This window comes from Manis pentadactyla, chromosome 2 (assembly GCF_030020395.1).
Source record: "Manis pentadactyla isolate mManPen7 chromosome 2, mManPen7.hap1, whole genome shotgun sequence".
NCBI lineage: Eukaryota > Metazoa > Chordata > Mammalia > Pholidota > Manidae > Manis > Manis pentadactyla.
In genome coordinates, this window is record NC_080020.1 from 126350128 (window position 1) to 126368958 (window position 18831).

Below are 18831 nucleotides of genomic sequence, written 5' to 3' on the forward strand. Positions count from 1 at the left end.
GTTATTTTCATTTCTATTTAGCTTCAGGAATATTTTCCTAAACTCCCTCAATTACGTATTCACAAATATTGAAAGTCATGTTATCTGTTTTCCTGGTGCCTGAGGCTCTCTTCTCAAAGTCATTACACATGCAATCATTTCAGTAAAAAATAAAAAAAATAAAAAGAGAAATAGTGGTTCAGTGCTCTATATTCAAGAAAACCTGATTGACTAATCCTTTCCACTCCTGAAAGACTATTTTTAAGCTTGAGTATGCAACCTCATTTTCTTTCATTATCAAGATATCATCTGTAAAAATGTAAGTTAAGCTTCATAGTTAGAAGTATTATCATTGGCATCATGCTATGAATTATGCTTCTAACTAATCAACTGTTTAATTGAAGCCACTGATGTTTCTATCAAAAGTGACTCAATTCAGGTATTTTTAATAAAAGTAAAAAGGTGGCTGATAAATGTTGACCTATATTTGGAGTATCATATATATATATGTTTGAATTAATATATAAATATTAAAAAAATTTATTTACATACTTATTTAAAACATAGCTCATCTACATGAGAACAGTCTTTATTTCTGACATAGTTAATAGTCCTTGTGTAAACTTGACCCTCTGGAAAATTTGTTTAATTTTTAAATTTGAAGCTCTATTGACAAGGCCACCACATGGTGTTGAAGATGGCTGCCTGAGAGGTGAGACAGAGAACTGATCCCAAAACCACAAATAGTACAAACATATAGTTAATACAACTAACCCTAAAACAGCAACAAGAAAGAAGGCTGAACTAGAGTGCATACAGACCTCACAAACAGAGCAGACCTCACAAAATAGGTTAATGTACCAAAGCCTTGATCCAGTGGGACCCAAGCCCTTCCCCCACCCCAGCTCACTGGTGGGAGAAAGAGAAATGGAGTGGGGAGGGGGGTGGAAGCCTGGGACTGGTGAACACCTAACCCTGGAGATGTCCTTTGCAAGAAGAAACCTTCGTTGTGTGGTGCTCTGGAGGTTGGGGAACTGGGACAGGCGGAGTGCTTGAAAGAATGAGATTCTGGCCATTTGTGGAGGATGGGATCCACATCCGGCCACTCTGGGACAAAGGAAAGGCATGGGGCCTGAGAGGCTTCCTAGCAGCAAGAGGGCTGCTGAAGGGGCAGGGTTTGCACAGAGCTTGCTTGCTGCACAGGAGAACGGAGAGCTGGACAAGGTTGTCTGGGTGCACTCTGCCCAGCAGGTTGAGAACATTGAAGAGCTTCAGGTTCTTCATCCCCTGGCTGGCTACTCTGCTCCGAGGCACCCCACTGTGACACACAGCTTGCTGCGCCTTCCTCCTGACCTGATGACACTGGGTTGCAAACTGGCAGTCACTGTGCTGGCATCAGGCCAACCAGAAGGAGGCCCCACCTACAACAGCGAGAGATGCAGAGCACAGAGACTTAAACCTGTGTGCTCGGCCCACTGGCTCTGAGACTGGAGACAGGCACCACAGGCAGGAATCAGGAAACAGATCTTTCTTCCCTCCAGTCACCAGCTCTGCTCCCCTATGACCCCAAACCTCTCTCTAGGGGCTGAGCAGCTCCAGAGACTGGAGCTTCTGGGCACTAGAGGGCACCACATAAAAATATGAAACATCAAAAGAACCTGGTTCAGACCAAAATCTCACAAACCCCAGAAAAAGGGCCAAATGAAACTGAACTCACCAATCTTCCTGAAAGAGAGTTCAAAATAAAAATCATAAACATACTTATAGAGGTACAGAAAAATATTCAGGAACTCAGGAACAAATTTAAGAAGGAGATTTCATTATTAAGAAATTCCATATCTGAAATGAAACATACAATGGAAGGATTTAAGAGCAGATTGGAGGTAGTAGAAGAGAGGGTAAATGGAACCGAAATTAGAGAAGAGGAATACAAAGAAGCTGAGGCACAGAGAGAAAAAGGAAACTCTAAGAATGAAAGAGCATTGAGAGAACTGTGTGACCAAATCAAACAGAACAATATTCGCATTATTGGGATACCAGAAGAAGAAGAGAGAAAAAAGGGATAGAAAGTGTCATTGAGGAGGTAATTGCTGAAAACTTCTCCAATCTGGTGAAGGAGATAGTCTCTCAGGCCATGGAGGTGCACAGATCTCCCAACACAGGGACCCAAGCAAGACAGCATCAAGACATATAAAAGTTAAAATAGCAAAGATCAAGAATAAAGACAGACTTTTTAAGAGCAGCTAGAGAGAGAAAAAAGATCACATACAAAGGAAAACCCATCAGGTTATCATCAGATTTCTCAGCAGAAACCTTACAGTCCAGAAGGAAGTGGCATGATATATTTAATGCAATGAATCAGAAGATCCTTGAACCAAGAATGTTCTACCTGGCAAGGTTATCATTTGAATTTGAAGCAGGGATTAAACAATTTTCAGGTAAGCAAAAGCTGAGAGAAGTTTCCTCCCACAAACTACCTCTACAGGGCATTTTGTAGAGACTCTTATAAATGCAAGTATTCCTAAGGCTAAATAGATGTCATCCAAGGGGTAGACAAAGAGTACAGAATATGATTCATAATATACAAAGAATGGAGGAGGAAGATAAAGGATGATAATTAAAAAAAAGAACCTTTAGATTGTGTTTGTAATAGCATACAAAGTGAGTTAAATTAGACTGTTAGATAATAAGGGAATTACCCTTGAACCTTTGGTAACCATGAATCTAAAGCAGTGGCAATAAGTACATACCTATTGATAATCAACCTAAATGTAAATGGTCTGAATGCACCAATCAAAATACGTGGAGTCACTGAATGTACAAAACAACAAGACCCATCTATATGCTGCCTACAAGAGACTCACTTCAAACCCAAAGACATACACAGACTGAAAGTAAAGGGATGGAAAAAGATATTTCATGCAACTAATAGGGAGAAAAAGCAGGAGTTGCAGTACTTGTATCAGACAAAATAGACTTCAAAACAGAAAGTCGCAAGAAACAAAGAAGGACATTATATAATGATAAAGAGGTCAGTCCAACAAGAAGATATAACTATTATAAATACCTATGCACCCAACACAGGATCACCTACGTATGTGAAACAAATACAGAATTAAAGGGGAAAATAAAATGCAATGCATTCATTTTTGGGACTTCAACACACCACTCACTCCAAAGGACAGATCAACCAAACAGAAAATAAATAAAGAGACAAAGGCACTGAACAACATATTAGAACAAATGGACCTAATGGACATCTACAGAACACTCCATCCAAAAGCGACAGGATACACATTCTTCTCAAGTGCACATGGAATATTTTCAAGAATAGATCATATCCCAGGCCACAAAAAGAACCTCAGTAAATTCAAAAAGATTGAAATTATACCAACCAGCTTCTCAGATCACAGAGGTATGAAACTAGAAATAAATTACACAAAGAAAATGAAAAAGCCCACAAACACATGGAGGCTTAATAACATGCTCCCAGATAATTAATGGATCAATGGCCAAATAAAAACAGAGATCAAACAATATATGGAGACAAATGACAACAATAATCAACACCACAAAATCTGTGGGATGCAGTGAAGGCTGTGCTAAAAGGGAAGTATATAACAATACAGGCCTACCTCAGGAAAGAAGAACAGTCCCAAACACACAGTCTAAACTCACAATAAATAACACTAGAAAAGGAAGAACAAATGGGGCCCAAAGTCAGTAGAAGGAGGGTCATAAGAAAGATTAAAGCAGAAATAAATAAAATTGAGAAGAATAAAACAATAGAAAGAATCAATGATAGCAGGCACTGGTTCATTGAGAAAATAAACAAAATAGATAAACCCCTTGCCAGAATTATCAAGAATAAAAGAGAGTCTACACACATAACAGAATCAGAAATGAGAAAGGAAAAATCACTACAGACACCACAGAAATAAAAGGATTATGAGAGAGTACTATGAAAAATTATATGATAACAAGCAGGGTAACCTAGAAGAAATGGACAACTTTCCAGAAAAATATAACCTTCCAAGGCTGACCCAAAAAGAAACAGAAAATCTGGAAAGATCAATTACCCAGCAATGAAATTGAATTGGTAATCACAAAACTACCTAAGAATAAAATGTCTGAACCAGATGGTTTCACTGCTGAATTTGATCAAACATTTAGTGAAGACCTAATACCCAACCTCCTTAAAGTTTTCCAAGAAAGTAGAAGAGGAGAGATTACTCCCAAACTCAAGTATCAAATGATTTCACTCATCTGTGGAGTATAAAAACAAAGCAAAACCTGAAGGAACAAAACAGCAGCAGAATCACAGAATCCAATAATGGACTAACAGTTACCAAAGGGAAAGGGATTGGGGAGCATGGGTGGGAAGGGAGAGATAAGGGGGGAAAATGGGCATTACAATTAGCACACAAAAAGTAGCAGGTGGGACACAGGAAAGGCAGTATAACACAGAGAAGACCAGTTATGATTCTATAGCATCTTACTATGTTGATGGACAGTGACTGTAATGGGGTATGTGTTGGGGACTTGATAATAGGGGGAGTCTAGTAACCGTAATATTGTTCAAGTAGTTGTACATTAACAATACAAAAAACACACATGCTGTGTTGACAAAAGCCATCTATTTTATGTGTGTGTTTGTATTTATCTATGAATAAATACAACTGAAAATTTAATATTTTTTATCTTTTTATTGAATCCAACTATTAAATCATGAAAAAAGTGCATTAAATGTCTCCTTTGGGGCAATAAGATGAAGAAAATGAGATTTAAATGTGATTCTTTGGCATCTGTCTCATCACTTTCCTTATTTTGCTTATGTACTTAGGCCTAGTTTTTATTGTAGTTATTATTTCCTGGTAAGGATAGTGAGTTTCTTAGTTTTGGTGAATGTTAAAATGCCTCCTGCCATAACCGTCCAAGTGTATACATCCCTCTCCTATGTTCCATTAGCAAACTTTGCCATCCCTGTCGGGAAGCTGTGTAGACTGTAAGCTATGAAAATTAATCTCTGTTGAAATATCTCAGCTGATAGTTGTGAAGAGCACAGATTGTGGAATATTCAATGCACCAGCAGAAGGAACAAGGTTGGGGGCAAGGATGCCCTTTAGGGTACTCCAAAGAACCCAAGGAGATGGGTATCTTCATCTGCCACTAATAGGACAGTTTGGGTCATATGGTTGTAAATTAACATTTCAATGAGACAATTTTAGTGACATTGGTATGGTACTGTTTGTCTCAGAAGCCTGGCTTTCTCTCATAGTACTTCATATAAAAATGCATTTCTGAAAAAAGAAAAAAATAAATCTATGCTCTATGCTGTCTAATTCATTGTTTGGCTTAAAATGTGTATTACAGGAGTTATTAGAACTGCCTTACATAATATGGACAGAGAAGCCAGAGAACATTACTCAGTGGTCATTCAAGCCAAAGACATGGCTGGGCAAGTTGGAGGACTTTCAGGATCCACGACGGTCAACATCACGCTGACTGATGTCAATGACAACCCCCCGCGGTTTCCTCAGAGTATGTACCTGTTTTTTTCATTTACATGTATTACTCTTCATTTACGTAAAACAAAATGAAGTACTTAAATATATAATGTCTTGTTACTGTTGTCATAAATGAGCATATTTTGTTTTTGTGCTATCTGGTCTCCCTTATAAGACTAAAGATATTACTCCACCTATTGTCTTCTGAACCTGGTAGGTAGCCAGCATCACTGGCTTAGAAATATACATTTCAGTTGGTATTACAGTTCAATATTAAAAATGATATAGTGGTACCAATATCCTGCATTTGCTGAAGTAGTTACATATTAGTAAGATATTCATGGGCATATATATTCAAAATACATCTTGATATAGGCATTCTACTCTTGCAAAATAATTGCATGTGTACTTTTCATGACTGAGATTCTTAAATATCCTTCATGATATGAATGAACACTTTATTGTACACACACACATGCATACACACATGCACACTATCCCAAGTAGGGCATATAGCTAGTCAAACAAATGGGATTTCAGAGTAGAACATGAACTTCTAAATGACAGCATGAAGTAGCAGGCAAATCAGGGGGATAAGGTGTCAGTTCTGTGAGTTTGGAAGGAAATGGTGTTTATGACATCCTCAGAATGGGAAAATACATATGTGAGTATTTCTAATGTGGCAAAATGTGCAAAAAGTGTGGATAACATTATAGAATAATCTTTAATTGCTATAAAAGTCCTATAGGGGAGTCGTCCCTTATGTTCTTACACATGATGTTTAACACTGTAATAAACTTTATTGCACTCAAGGCACCATGGTACGTCAGTAAAGGCTCTAGGCAAGTTAGGAAATGTCTTCCCAGCTTTATTTCTTAATACTGCTCTCAGTACACTCCAGATCTGGCCACAACAGAATACTGCCTGTCCCTAAAACCTGATAACACTTGTCTCCAGGACTCTCTCTAGGTTCCAATAATACCTCCCCACCTTTCTCCATTCTGTAGGTGGTAAGAACTCTGCTAATTCAACCCAGAATTCTCCACACTCACATTCCTTTATTTAAAAGCCCTGTTACAAGTTTCTCTGAACTTTATTGCCCAATTAGCAGAGTTAATAAATTCTTGTTTTCTGTTTCATAGCACTTTCATGTCATGTGTATTTCCACAGGTGCATATCTCCTCTTCTGAGAGTCTCTCTGAGTAAGACAGATGCTTGAACTGTCTGTGTAATCTTAAGTGTCTAGATCAGTGCCCAGCCCTTGATAAATTATTACTAAATGAATGAGGGAAGGAGTTGAATTTAAATACTCTGGCTACCATTATTAAAAGCCAGTGTTAAAAGACACACAAGCCAAGTTCATCATTAGGTAAAGCCACTTTAAAATATTTGTTCTAGAGATAAGATAAATGACCTGGTTCATTCAATTGGTCTTTGCTCTATGAAGAAAGTATGTTTGAAGAAAGGTATAGATCATAGATAAATTCACATTAAACCATAATATACAATTGAGTTTAAATTATTTTACAAATGACAATTCATTTTGTATTTATTTTATCATTTAGTCCACACATTGTGCATATATACACATATACCATTTTATGACAAGTGCTCTTATTTTATAAGAGGAACCTGAAGTTCAGAGGTTTTTTAAAAGGTAAGGACTAATAACACTAAACTCAACTGATTATAAGCTTTCTTACAATTTATAAAACCAACTTGTCTACCTTATATTCAAGTAAATTTTACCACCACTATTTTTAAGATGTATATTGATATTATAGCTCTTAATAGAATGAAAACTCAAATTATACACAGTAGAGGCACAATAAACTCTTGGTCATAATACAGATAGCATTTCCCACTCTTTCTCTTTCCCTCCTTCTCACCACAAACTAATTTTTAAATTTATAACTCTATTAAAATTTATTTTAGAAATGAAAAGAAAATTGTAGTTGTGATGAATATTTATTCTTTTATTTATTTTTATATTTTTAAGAAGATTTAAGTATTATTTAACAAGAAATCACTTATAAAGATATGAAGAATCCACAAGGGTAGTAAAATGCCCAAGGACTTATGCAATAGCAGAATTCTTACCACCTACAGAATGGAGAAAGGTGGGGATCTATTGGAACCTAGAGAGAGTCCTGGAGACAAAGGCACCTTGAAATAAGCTTGCCTTCCGTCAAGGGACTCAGTCAGTCCAAAGTGACTTTACAGTATTCTCTTTTGTTTTTAACAGTATTTTGATGATCAGTTGAAACATCAGTTCATTGTGAAAACACTGATTTACCTGACAAGGAAACAATATATGTGTACTTCCTGAGTGAACTCATTATATTTAATAGGATCTCCTTTTCTTCAGTCATTAGCAGTCTATAAAAATGACTGACAGATACAATCTTTCATCTAAGTGAGATTCACTAAGAGTTTTGACATGGAGGCAGGACACACCCAGAATGTCACTCTCTGATTTGTTTTGAAGGGATTTTATTGTGCACTCATGTTGCACTAAATACACTGCTGCTTACAGACTAATTTAGTGTCACCATGATCAGAGTAGCTTGCAGTAAAGTACTTTCTCATTGACCCATAGGTGTTATAACTCATCAAATAGCTATACATATAATTGTAAACTTTGTAAAATTCTTGGGGGAAAAAAATGATATGTTATGAGACTTGAATTCATGAAGCACCATGAAATGCACACATCTACATATAATTCAATTTATGTGAGGACCATATCCAGTCATCAAATGGATCCAGTGGTCTGTTTATCTTAAGATATGATATTTTCACTTTTCTCCTGGCTTCTTTCTCTCTTTACCTAAGAAAGTCATCTTTCTTAAACCATTACTGTGATTGACTCTAGCAGAGACATCTACACACGAAGTTCTCAAAAATATTCCCTCAAAGAATTTGTTTTTCTTTCTTCAGTTAATCTACCAAGGCCTGAGAAACTGAGTCAGGTTGTTATATTGTTTCTTAAAGTTACCACTATATCTTAATTTAAATAAATTGACTATGAACTAAGTGTTTGAAAACTAGAGAGTTAACTAGATTAAAAATTTGCTCCAAGTCTCTAAATTAGGGAGTTGCAAAATCAGTGACCTAGAAAACAAGACAAATAAAGATCCAGCTGATGCAGGTTGCCCGTCAGTGTCGGGGAGCTGGGAGGGGACAGCAGAGACTGGATGGCACATTGCCCAGTTCCAGATAACGCCTACACGTGGCAGGAAAACGTTAGGAAAGGGAACTAACTGTAATATGCACAGGGAAAGAGGGAAAGAGAACAAATCAGTCATTCTATGGCTTGCTTGACTCCTTACTCAAGAACACGAGGGACGTCCCATTCTCCTTCAGAGAAAAACATCTCGAGGTGTAAAATTCCTCAATACTAGTCCTGTTACTGAAAAAAATCCATTGAGCTTCTTAAAATTCTTGTTCCCGTCTCTGTTTTTAACTATGTTAGAGTTACTGCTTACTTTATTCCTAGCTAGGTAAAATTCTCTAGCATCGATTATTCTCTACAAAGAATATATGTAAAAAAAACAGTACTTTTCATCAAAGTTCACTTATCAAACCTCTGTACCTTAAATGACAGGATCTGTACTTTGAGAATTGCTCTTGTAGGGTAAATAATCCAGTTGGGGAAAGAAGATAACATGTCAGTTAATCTCAATAAAACAGTAGAAAATTATTTAATCAAACTTCCTCCAAGAACTTGAAATGATTGGAAATTGTAAGTCATCCAACTTTGGCTCACTTGGGACTAGAATTGAGAAAGTGCAGATATTGGGAGGATCACATCCTCCAAGCTCAATAGATGGCAATATTTCCTGTAGGTACAGATGTTTAACTCATTTGGGTAAATTTTAATATTAGTGAAAAAGAAAATACCAGTGATGAATGAAGGTATTAAAGGCGATGCGATTTTGTCAATAGCAAAATATTTGAGTATGGAACCACTGTTTTTATCATTTGCATTTTCATGAAAAGAAATTGAAATGGTATATAATATATTCAGCATCAGTAATTTATTTGGGATGAATTCATATGGAATGAAAAGAAACAAACAAGAAAGTGTGCCCTCTGATCCATCAACATTTGAAGTGTATGTTTTAATCAGCATATGCAAGTTGGGGTTTCTCCAGTATATTAATAAAAATGATATCTTGATTATTTTATTATGCTTATGGGCATATTTTGAAATTTGCAGTGAATTTCAATAAATGGCAGCATGTATTTGATTTAGAAAGGCATCCCTATGCACTTTAAAAGAAGGTAGATTCTGTAGCTTTGTGGTTAGGTTTTTTTTTTTTTTTTAGGTAATTATTTTTTATTGAAGGGTAGTTGACACACAGTATTACATTACATTAGTTTCAGGTGTACAACACAGTGATTCAACATTTATATACATGATAATTCTAGGTACCAGCTATCACCATACCAAGTTTTTAAAATATTTTGACTATATTCCTTATGTGATACATTACATCCCAGTTACTTATTTATTTTACAATTGGAAGTGTGTATTTTTGTTGTTGTTGTTGTTGTTGTTGTGAGGGCATCTCTCATATTTATTGATCAAATGGTTGTTAACAACAATAAAATTCTGTATAAGGGAGTCAATGCTCAATGCACAATCACCCCAAGCCTAATTTTCGTCAGTCTCCAATCTTCTGAAGCATAACGAACAAGTTCTTACATGGAGAACAAATTCTGACATAGTGAATAAGTTACATGGTGAACAGTACAAGGGCAGTCATCACAGAAACTTTTGGTTTTTCTCATGCATTATGAACTATAAAGAGTTCAAATATGAATACTCATTTGATTTTTATACTTGATTTATATGTGGATACCATATTTCTCTCTTTATTATTATTATTATTTTTAATAAAATGCTGAAGCGGTAGGTAGATACAAGATAAAGGTAGAAAACATAGTTTAGTGTTATAAGAGAGCAAATGTAGATGATCAGGTGTGTGCCTGTAGACTATGTGTTAATCCAAGCTAGACAAGGGCAATAAAACATCCACGTATGCAGAAGATTTCTCTCAGAACACGGGGGGTGAGGTTCTAAGCCTCACCTCTGTTGATCCCCAATTTCTCACCTGATGGCCCCCTGCGACTGTGCCTGTCTTAGGTTGTTCCTCCCTTGAGGAATCTTACCCGTCTCTGGCTAACCAGTCATCTTCCGGGGCTATACAGGGAAATGTAAAGTTGGTAAGTGAGAGAGAAGCCTTATTGTTTGAAAAGGTTAGCTTTTTACTTCTTTGCATATTTATGCCCTGTGGCTTCTATGCCCAGCATTTGTCTTGAGGTATCTTTACCACTTGGAAGAATTATGATACTCGGTAAATTTGATATGAGGCACGAATTCTATTTAAGGGTTGTAATTAGGAAGGAAGAAGAAAAGCTATAGAAGTAGCAGGCGGAAGAAAACATGGGAAGATTGATTATTTCTTTGACATATCTTCTTGTAGAGTAACTTCAGCATGTATAGGTTTTAAGCTACTACTTAAATTGTGCACACACATTAACATAATAGGAGTATAGTTACATAACCAAAGCATACCTGTAATTACCAGCCATCTCCAGTGAAACCAAGAAAACCAGTTAGGCAACTTAGGCATTTGTGAAAACTTATCTATGATATGGTGGATATTGTCCAACTGAGCTTGAATAGTCTGAGAGAAATCAGACAAATTAAAACAACCCATTCCTGGGGACTGTTCACATCCCATATGTTCTTTTAACAGGAAATAGTCTGTAGTTGTAAGATTTTGGAGCGCTACAATTTGCACTTCTCCTAAATCTTGTTTGAGTTCCAACAGTATAGATCCAGTCAAATTTGTTGTTTTACTGTATGCACAGGCCAGTTTAGATATCTTCTTCTTCATTCCCATGGCAAGTTCAGGAACTGGTGGGATGAGTGGATCTATAGCTGTAGCAGTGCGTGGATCTTAGTTGGGGTTTTTTGATGATCATCTTCTGGCATGAGTCTTCCAGAGAGTGCTGATGTTGGAAGTTCTTTTTCATATCGTATCTTAGTTCATTTTCGGGGTAGCCCAATTAGGCTTTGATCCTCTGTATAAACACAAACAGACCCTTTGCCTACACTTTTATATGCCCTTTATACTCTTGTGTAGGACTCATTGGAAGTCTCCACACAGGAACAGCCTTTTTTTTTTGGTATCATTAATCTACACTTACATGACGAATATTATGTTTACTAGGCTTTCCCCTCTACCAGGTCCCCCCTATAAACCCCTTTACAGTCACTGTCCATCAGCATAGCAAATGTTGTAGAATCACTACTTGCCTTCTCTGTGTTTTACAGCGCTCCCCTTTCTCCCACCCACCCATGCATGCTAATCTTAATACTCCCCCTCTTCTCCCCCCTCTTATCCCTCCCTACCCACCCATCCTCCCCAATCCCTTTCCCTTTGGTGCCTGTTAGTCCATTCTTGGGTTCTGTGATTCTGCTGCTGTTTTGTTCCTTCTTTGTTCTTATATTCCACAGATGAGTGAAATCATTTGGTATTTCTCTTTCTCCGCTTGGTTTGTTTCACTGAGCATAATACCCTCGAGCTTCATCCATGTTGCTGCAAATGGTAGGATTTGCCCTTTTCTTATGGCTGAGTAGTATTCCATTGTGTATATGTACCACATCTTCTTTATCCATTCATCTATCGATGGCCATTTAGGTTGCTTCCAATTCTTGGCTATTGTAAATAGTGTTGCGATAAACATAGGGGTGCATCGGTCTTTCTCAAACTTGATTGCAGCATTCTTAGGGTAAATTCCTAGGAGTGCAATTCCTGGGTCAAATGGTAAGTCTGTTTTGAGCATTTTGATGTACCTCCATACTGCTTTCCACAATGGTTGAACTAATTTACATTCCCACCAGCAGTGTAGGAGCGTGCCCCTTTCTCCACAGCCTCACCAACATTTGTTGTTGTTTGTCTTTTGGATGGCAGCCATCCTTACTGGTGTGAGGTGATACCTCATTGTAGTTTTAATTTGCATTTCTCTGATAATTAGCGATGTGGAGCATCTTTTCATGTGTCTGTTGGCCATCTGTATTTCTGTTTTGGAAAACTGTCTGTTCAGTTCCTATGCCCATTTTTTAATTGGGTTATTTGTTTTTTTGTTTGCTGAGGCGTGTGAGCTCTTTTTATATATTCTGGACGTCAAGCCTTTATCGAATGTGTCATTTTCAAATATATTGTCCCATACTGTAGGGTTCCTTTTTGTTATATTGATGGTCTCTTTTGCTGTACAGAAGCTTTTCAGCTTAACATAGTCCCACTTGTTCATTTTTGCTGTTGTTTTCCTTGCCCGGGGAGATATGTTCAAGAAGAGGTCACTCATGTTTATGTCTAAGAGGTTTTTGCCTATGTTTTCTTCCAAGAGTTTAATGGTTTCATGACTTACATTCAGGTCTTTGATCCATTTTGAGTTTACTTTTGTATATGGGGTTAGACAATGGTCCAGTTTCAATCTCTTACATGTAGTTGTCCAGTTTTGCCAGGACCATCTGTTGAAGAGACTTTCATTTCGCCATTGTATGTCCATGGCTCCTTTATCAATTATTAATTGACCATATATGTCTGGGTTAATGTCTGGATTCTCTAGTCTGTTCCATTGGTCTGTGGCTCTGCTTTTGTGCCAGTACCAAATTGTCATGATTATTATGGCTTTATAGTAGAGCTTGAAGTTGGGGAGTGAGATCCCCCCTACTTTATTCTTCTTTCTCAGGATTGCTTTGTCTATTCAGGGTCTTTGGTGCTTACATATGAATTTTTGAATTATTTGTTCCAGTTCATTGAAGAATGTTGCTGGTAGTTTCATAGGGATTGCATCAAATCTGTATATTGCTTTGGGAAGGATGGCCTTTTTGACGATATTAATTCTTCCAGGCCACGATCATGGGATGACTTTCCATCTGTTAGTGCACCCTTTAATTTCTCTTAAGAGTGACTTGTAGTTTTCAGAGTATAAGTCTTTCACTTCTTTGGTTAGATTTATTCCTAGGTATTTTATTTTTTTTGATGCAATTGTGAATGGTGGTGTTTTCCTGATTTCTCTTTCTGTTGGTTCATTGTTAGTGTATAGGAAAGCCACAGATTTCTGTGTGTTGATTTTGTATCCTGCAACTTTGTTGTATTCTGATATCAGTTCTAGTAGTTTTGGGGTGGAGTCTTTAGGGTTTTTTATGTACAGTATCATGTCATCTGGAAATAGTGGCAGTTTAACTTCTTCTTTACCAATCTGGATTACTTGTATGTTTTTATTTTGTCTGATTGCCGTGGCTAGGACCTCCAGTACTATGATAAATAACAGTGGGGAGAGTGGGCATCCCTGTCTAGTTCCCGATCTCAGAGGAAATGCTTTCAGCTTCTCGCTGTTCAGTATATTGTTGGCTGTTGGTTTATCATAGATGGCCTTTATTATGTTGAGGTACTTGCCCTCTATACCCATTTTGCTGAGAGTTTTTATCATGAATGGATGTTGAACTTTCTCAAATGCTTTTTCAGCATCTATGGAGATGATCATGTGGTTTTTGTCTTTCTTTTTGTTGATGTGGTGGATGATGTTGATGGACTTTCGAATGTTGTACCATCCTTGCATCCCTGGAATGATTCCCACTTTGTCATGGTGTACGATCCTTTTGACATATTTTTGAATTCGTTTTGCTAATATTTTGTTTAGTGTTTTTGCATCTATGTTCATCAGGAATATTGGTCTGTAGTTCTCTTTTTTGGTGGGGACTTTGCCTGATTTTGGTATTAGGGTGATGTTAGCTTCATAGAATGAGTTTGGAAGTATCCCCTCCTCGTCTATTTTTTGGAAAACTTTAAGGAGAATGGGTATTATGTCTTCTCTGTATGTCTGATAAAATTCCGAGGTAAATCCATCTGGCCCGGGGGTTTTGTTCTTTGGTAGTTTTTTGATTACCGCTTCAGTTTCGTTGCTGATAAATGGTCTATTTAGATTTTCTCTTTCTTTCTGGGTCAGTCTTGGAAGGTTGTATTTTTCTAGGAAGTTGTCGATTTCTGCTAGGTTTCCCAGCTTGTTAGCACATAGGTTTTCATAGTATTCTCTAATAATTCTTTGTATTTCTGTGGGTTCCATCATGATTTTTCCTTCCTCTTTTCTGATACTGTTGATTTGTGTTGACTCTCTTTTCCTCTTAATAAGTCTGGCTAGAGGCTTATCTATTTTGCTTATTTTCTCAAAGAACCAGCTCTTGGTTTCATTGATTTTTGCTATTGTTTTATTCTTCTCAATTTTATTTATTTCTTCTCTGATCTTTATTATGTCCCTCCTTCTGCTGTCCTTAGGCCTCATTTGTTCTTCTTTTTCCAATTTCGATAATTGTGACATTAGACCATTCATTTGGGATTGTTCTTCCTTTTTTAAATATGCTTGGATTGCTATATACTTTCCTCTTAAGACTGCTTTTGCTGTATCCCGCAGAAGTTGGGGCTTAGTGTTGTTGTTGTCATTTGTTTCCATATATTGCTGGATCTCCATTTTGATTTGGTCATTCATCCATTGATTATTTAGGAGCGTGTTGTTAAGCCTCCATGTGTTTGTGAGCCTCTTTGCTTTCTTTGTACAGTTTATTTCTAGTTTTATGCCTTTGTGGTCTGAAAAGTTGGTTGGTAGGATTTCAATCTTTTGGAATTTACTGAGGCTCTTTTTGTGTCCTAGTATGTGGTTATTCTGGAGAATGTTCCATGTGTACTTGAGAAGAATTTATATCCTGTTGTTTTTGGATGTAGAGTTCTGTAGATGTCTATTAGATCCATCTGCTCTACTGTGTTGTTCAGTGCTTCTGTGTCCTTACTTATTTTCTGCCTGGTGGATCTATCCTTTGGGGTCAGTGGTGTGTTGAAGTCTCCTAGAATGAATGCATTGCAGTCTATTTCCCCCTTTAATTCTGTTAGTATTTGTTTCACATATGCTGGTGCTCCTGTGTTGGGTGCATATATTTTTAGAATGATTTTATCCTCTTGTTGACTGAGCCCTTTATCATTATGTAGTGTCCTTCTTTATCTCTTGTTATTTTCTTTGTCTTGAAATCTATTTTGTCTGGTATTAGTACTGCAACCCCTGCTTTCTTCTCGCTGTTGTTGGCCTGAAATATGTTTTTCCATCCCTTGACTTTTAGTCTGTATATGTCTTTGGGTTTGAGGTGAGTGTCTTGTAAGCAGCATATGGATGGGTCTTGCTTTTTTATCCATTGTATTACTCTGTGTCTTTTGATTTGTTCATTCAGTTCATTAACATTTAGGGTGACTGTTGAAAGATATGTACTTATTGCCATTGCAGGCTTTAAGTTCGTGGTTACCAAAGGTTCAAGGTTAGCCTCTTTAGTATCTTGCTGCTTAACTTAGCTCGCTTTTTTAGCTGTTATATACACTGTCTGGAGATTCTTTTCTTCTCTCCCTTCTTATTCCTCCTCCTCCATTCTTCATATGTTGGGTGTTTTGTGCTGTGCTCTTTCTAGGAGTGCTCCCATCTAGAGCAGTCCCTTTAAGATGTCCTGTAGAGGTGGTTTGTGGGAAGCAAATTCCCTCAACTTTTGTTTTTCCGGGAATTGTTTAATCCCACCATCATATTTGAATGATAGTCGTGCTGGATACAGTATCCTTGGTTCAAGGCCCTTCTGTTTCATTGCATTAAATATATCATGCCATTCTCTTCTGGCCTGTAGGGTTTCTGTCAAGAAGTCTGATGTTTGCCTGATGGGTTTCCTTTATAGGTGACCTTTTTCTCTCTAATTGCCTTTAAAACTCTTTCCTTGTTCTTGATCTTTGCCATTTTAATTATTATGTGTCTTGGTGTTGTCCTCCTTGGATCCTTTCTGTTGGGTTTTCTGTGTATTTCCGTGGTCTGTTCGATTATTTCCTCCCCCAGTTTGGGAAAGCTATCAGCAATTATTTCTTCCAAGATGCTTTCCATCCCTTTTCCTCTCTCTTCTTCTTCTGGTACCCCTATAATACGGATATTGTTCCTTTTGGATTGGTCACACAATTCTCTTAACATTGTTTCATTCCTGTAGATCCTTTTATCTCTCTCTATGTCAGCTTCTATGCGTTCCTGTTCTCTGGTTTCATTCCATCAATGGCTTCTTGCATCCTATCCATTCTGCTTATAAACCCTTCCAGAGTTTGTTTCATTTCTGTAATCTCCTTTCTGGCATCTGTGATCTCCCTCCAGACTTCATCTCATATCTCTTGCGTATTTCTCTGCATCTCTGTCAGCATGTTTTTGATTCTTATTTTGAATTCTTTGTCAGGAATACTGGTTAGGTCTGTCTCCTTCTCTGGTGTTGTCTTTGTGATCTTTGTCTGCCTGTCGTTTTACCTTTTCATGGTGATAGGAATAGTTTGCAGAGCTGGGACAAGTGATGGCTGCAAGAACTTCCCTTCTTGTTGGTTTGTGGCCCTCCTCTCCTGGGAGAACAGCGACCTCTAGTGGCTTGTGCTGGGTAGCTGCACACAGACAGGGCTTCTGCTTTCTGCCCAGATGCTATGGAGTTTATCTCCGCTGTTGCTGTGGGCGTGGCCTGGCTCGGGCAGCTACTCCAAAGTGGTGGAGTCTCATTGGAGGGGGAGCAGCCTGGAGACTATTTATCTCAGTAAGGGGCCTCCGAGCTCCCTGCAGCCCAGGGGATTAGGGTGCCCGGAGATCCCCGGATTCTCTACCTCTGGATTAAGTGTCCCGCCCTGCCCCTTTAAGACTTCCAAAAAGCACCCGCCAAAACAAAACAACGACCACAAAAAAAAAAAAAAAAAAATTTTAAATTAGAAAAATAAAAAAATAAATATAAAAATAAAAAATGGCCGCTCGCTTTTTTTATTCTCCTGCGCCAGCGTCAGGCATCTGATCACCAGTCTTTCTGTCCTGTTTCCCTAGGATTGGGGTCCCTATCCCTTTAAGACTTCCAAAAGCGCTCGCCAAAACAAAACAGAAAAAAAAAAAATCGCCACTCGCTTTTCTTATGTCCTCCGGCGCCAGGCCTCTGGTACCCACTCACTGTTCTTGCTGCCCTGTTTCCCTAGTATCCAGGTCCCCCCACGCACCCACTGTGTCTGTGCTCTGGCCCGGATGGCTGGGGCTGGGTGTTCGGCAGTCCTGTGCTCCTTCTCCCTCCCGCTCTGCCTGTTCTTCTCCTGCTGGGAGCTGGGGGGAGGGGTTCTTGGGTCCCACGGGGCCGGGGCTTGTATCTTACCCCCTTTACGAGGCACTGGGTTCTCGCAGGTGTGGATGTGGTCTGGATGTTGTCCTGTGTCCTCTGGTCTTTATTGTAGGAATAGTTGTCTTTGTTATATTTTCATAGATATATGTGGTTTTGGGAGGAGATTTCCGCTGCTCTACTCACGCCATCTTTGTGGTTAGCTTTTTACATAAGTAAATTAGTTCAGGTTTATTCATTCCAGTTTCTATATCCAAAGAGAATTTGTGTTTGTTATCTATTGAGAGATGTGGTTTTATTGTATCCCACTATGATGCTGGATTTTTGTATCTGTTCTTTTATTTGCTACTACTTTTTTGTTGTTTTTTTTTATATAGTTTGAAATCATGTTACTGGAAACACACAGATTAAGGCTTGATATCTTCCTCTTTAATTGAAAATGTTCACTGAGAAACATCTTTCTTTAATATGTTATGCAACTTAATTACCATTTTGTCTGATATTAATATAACTATACCAGATTTTTCTTTTATTTTGGTTAACGGTTGGATATTTTCTATCATTCACATTTCAAACTATGTTGTTCTTATTTCTTAAGTTTCCTGTAAACTGAGTTTTTATTGTTGTATTTTAATCTGTTTTCACAACTTTTGTTGTTTGATTTATTGCACTTATAATTAAACTGATATATTTCTGTTTAATTCTACCATTTTACTACATTTAAAATTTCTTTCCTTTTTTCTCCTTCCCTTTCTTTGCATTTCATATATTTTAGTCCATTCATTTTCTCCTCCATTAACATTTTTTTATTTCACTTTCTTCTATTTTTCTTTAATGTTTGTTCTAAATATTACAGTTCAATTCATTCCACCTTAGACTATAATTTTATTCCTTGAAAGATAAACCAACTCTTTAAGACCACTACACCTCTTTGATTTTTGCTATTTTGTCATTTTGTATATTAAGCCATATATGATATTGTTAATATTTTTGTTGTGTTAATTGGTAAAGACTCATTTTTTAAGTCAATAGTAATGCATCCTTTCTAGCGGTATTCTTTCCTGAATTTCTGTTTCTTCTAGAATTTTTTTTTTCTAAAGGAACTTTCATATTTTCTGTAAAAAT

General features: G+C 37.4%; 1 protein-coding gene across 4 annotated transcripts in view; it reads left to right on the forward strand.

The window, feature by feature from the left end:
• Nucleotides 1–18831, forward strand: part of CDH18 (cadherin 18) — a 1060019-nt gene that overhangs the window by 938606 nt on the left and 102582 nt on the right. For all 4 annotated transcript variants that reach the window (XM_036896722.2, XM_057496160.1, XM_036896723.2 and 1 more), the window contains one exon: nt 5353–5520. In XM_036896722.2, coding sequence (XP_036752617.2) covers nt 5353–5520 — 168 coding nt within the window. The remainder of the gene's footprint in view (nt 1–5352; nt 5521–18831) is intronic.